At 51.7% G+C, this 1,288-nt stretch overlaps 1 protein-coding gene across 2 annotated transcripts in view; it reads left to right on the top strand.

The window, feature by feature from the left end:
- nfxl1 (nuclear transcription factor, X-box binding-like 1) overlaps nucleotides 1-495 on the top strand; it is an 8,181-nt gene extending 7,686 nt beyond the window's left edge. For both annotated transcript variants that reach the window (XM_037976620.1, XM_037976621.1), the window contains exon 14: nucleotides 346-495. In XM_037976620.1, the coding sequence (XP_037832548.1) occupies nucleotides 346-480 (135 nt within the window). In that variant the 3' untranslated portion in view covers nucleotides 481-495. The remainder of the gene's footprint in view (nucleotides 1-345) is intronic.
- The last annotated feature ends 793 nt before the right edge of the window (nucleotides 496-1,288 follow it).

The raw sequence follows: 1,288 nt of genomic DNA, 5'->3' as shown, positions 1-1,288 counted from the left end.
GCTGAGGGACGGTGCAGGACACATGTTGTCCCAGCTGAGGACTCTGTTTTCAGTCTGGTCTCCGTCATGAAGCAGCTCTGTCTAAATGTCACACTGACGCTATCTGACTCGCTGAACTGATAGGAGAAGGTCGTCTGCAGAGAGTGAGGCGCTGCTGCCGTCTCACACACACACACACACACACACACGCACACACCTCTCCCTCCACCCACACACACACAGACCCACACACTCACACACCAACACACACACACACCTCTGAAGCGTCTCTGCGGAGTTAAACTGCTCTAAACGCTGCTGGTTTAAACCCAGTTTCCCATAATGCCTTGTGTTTCTGTGTTTCAGTGTTGCCCCGGTAACTGCCCCCCCTGTGATCAGGTCTGTGGTCGGACTCTGGGATGTCGGAACCACAAGTGTCCCTCTGTCTGTCACCAAGGTAACCGAGTACCTTTACTCTGGATTTACTCCAGTATTTTCTGACAAATAAATATGAAACTAAACTTTAACAAAGGTTAGATGTGAGCTGCAGGGTCAGAGGTCAGAGTCAGGAAAGATCTGTGTGTGTGTGCTGACATTTCTCCCTCTGAACTGTGTGTGTGTGTGTGACCACCGCTTCCTGCCGAGCCTCATTAATCCGTCCAACAGACAGAAGCTCTGAGAGCTTCCTGTGTTTCCTGATAAGACGAGGCCTGGCCTCTGATTGGCTCACAGTATCTCCTGAGTGTCTCTGCGTGCTGATTGGCTGCTCTGACCTTTCAGCAGGAAGCAGATAGAAGGCTGCAGGTTGCCAACACACCACCTGACCGATAACAGGGTGTGTGTGTGTGTGTTTACTGGAACCACCTCTGTGTGAAATAATTTAATGAGTTCAGTTTGTTCTTCATCAGGATGGTTGTAATCTTTTTAAACTCATTTCTTTGATGTCGGATCAGTCAGAAAGGGAAACAGTTGATAATGTCATCATGAAATCCGTCCAATCAGTGGCTCTCTGACACATGAGGTCCACATGAGGTTCTGCTGTTTCTGTAAACCAGAACTGAGCCTCAGTCTGGATCCGAGGGCTGGACGGCTGCCGTGGTTTTATCTGAAGTTCTGTCTGGGTCCGATCAGCTGTTTCCACTCAGTGTGGTATTTTAATGGGCCCAGGGTCCAGCAGGGACCAGCAGGGACCAGCAGGGACCAGCAGGGTCCAGCAGAGACCTGCAGGGACCTGCAGGGACCAGCAGGGACCTGCAGGGTCCAGCAGGGTCCAGCAGGGTCCAGCAGGGTCCAGCAGGGACCAGCAGGG

The sequence above is a fragment of the Kryptolebias marmoratus genome, linkage group LG7, assembly GCF_001649575.2.
Source record: "Kryptolebias marmoratus isolate JLee-2015 linkage group LG7, ASM164957v2, whole genome shotgun sequence".
NCBI classification, from domain to species: Eukaryota; Metazoa; Chordata; class Actinopteri; order Cyprinodontiformes; family Rivulidae; genus Kryptolebias; species Kryptolebias marmoratus.
Note: the sequence above shows the minus strand (reverse complement) of the source record. Positions and strands in the feature narration are given on the sequence as shown.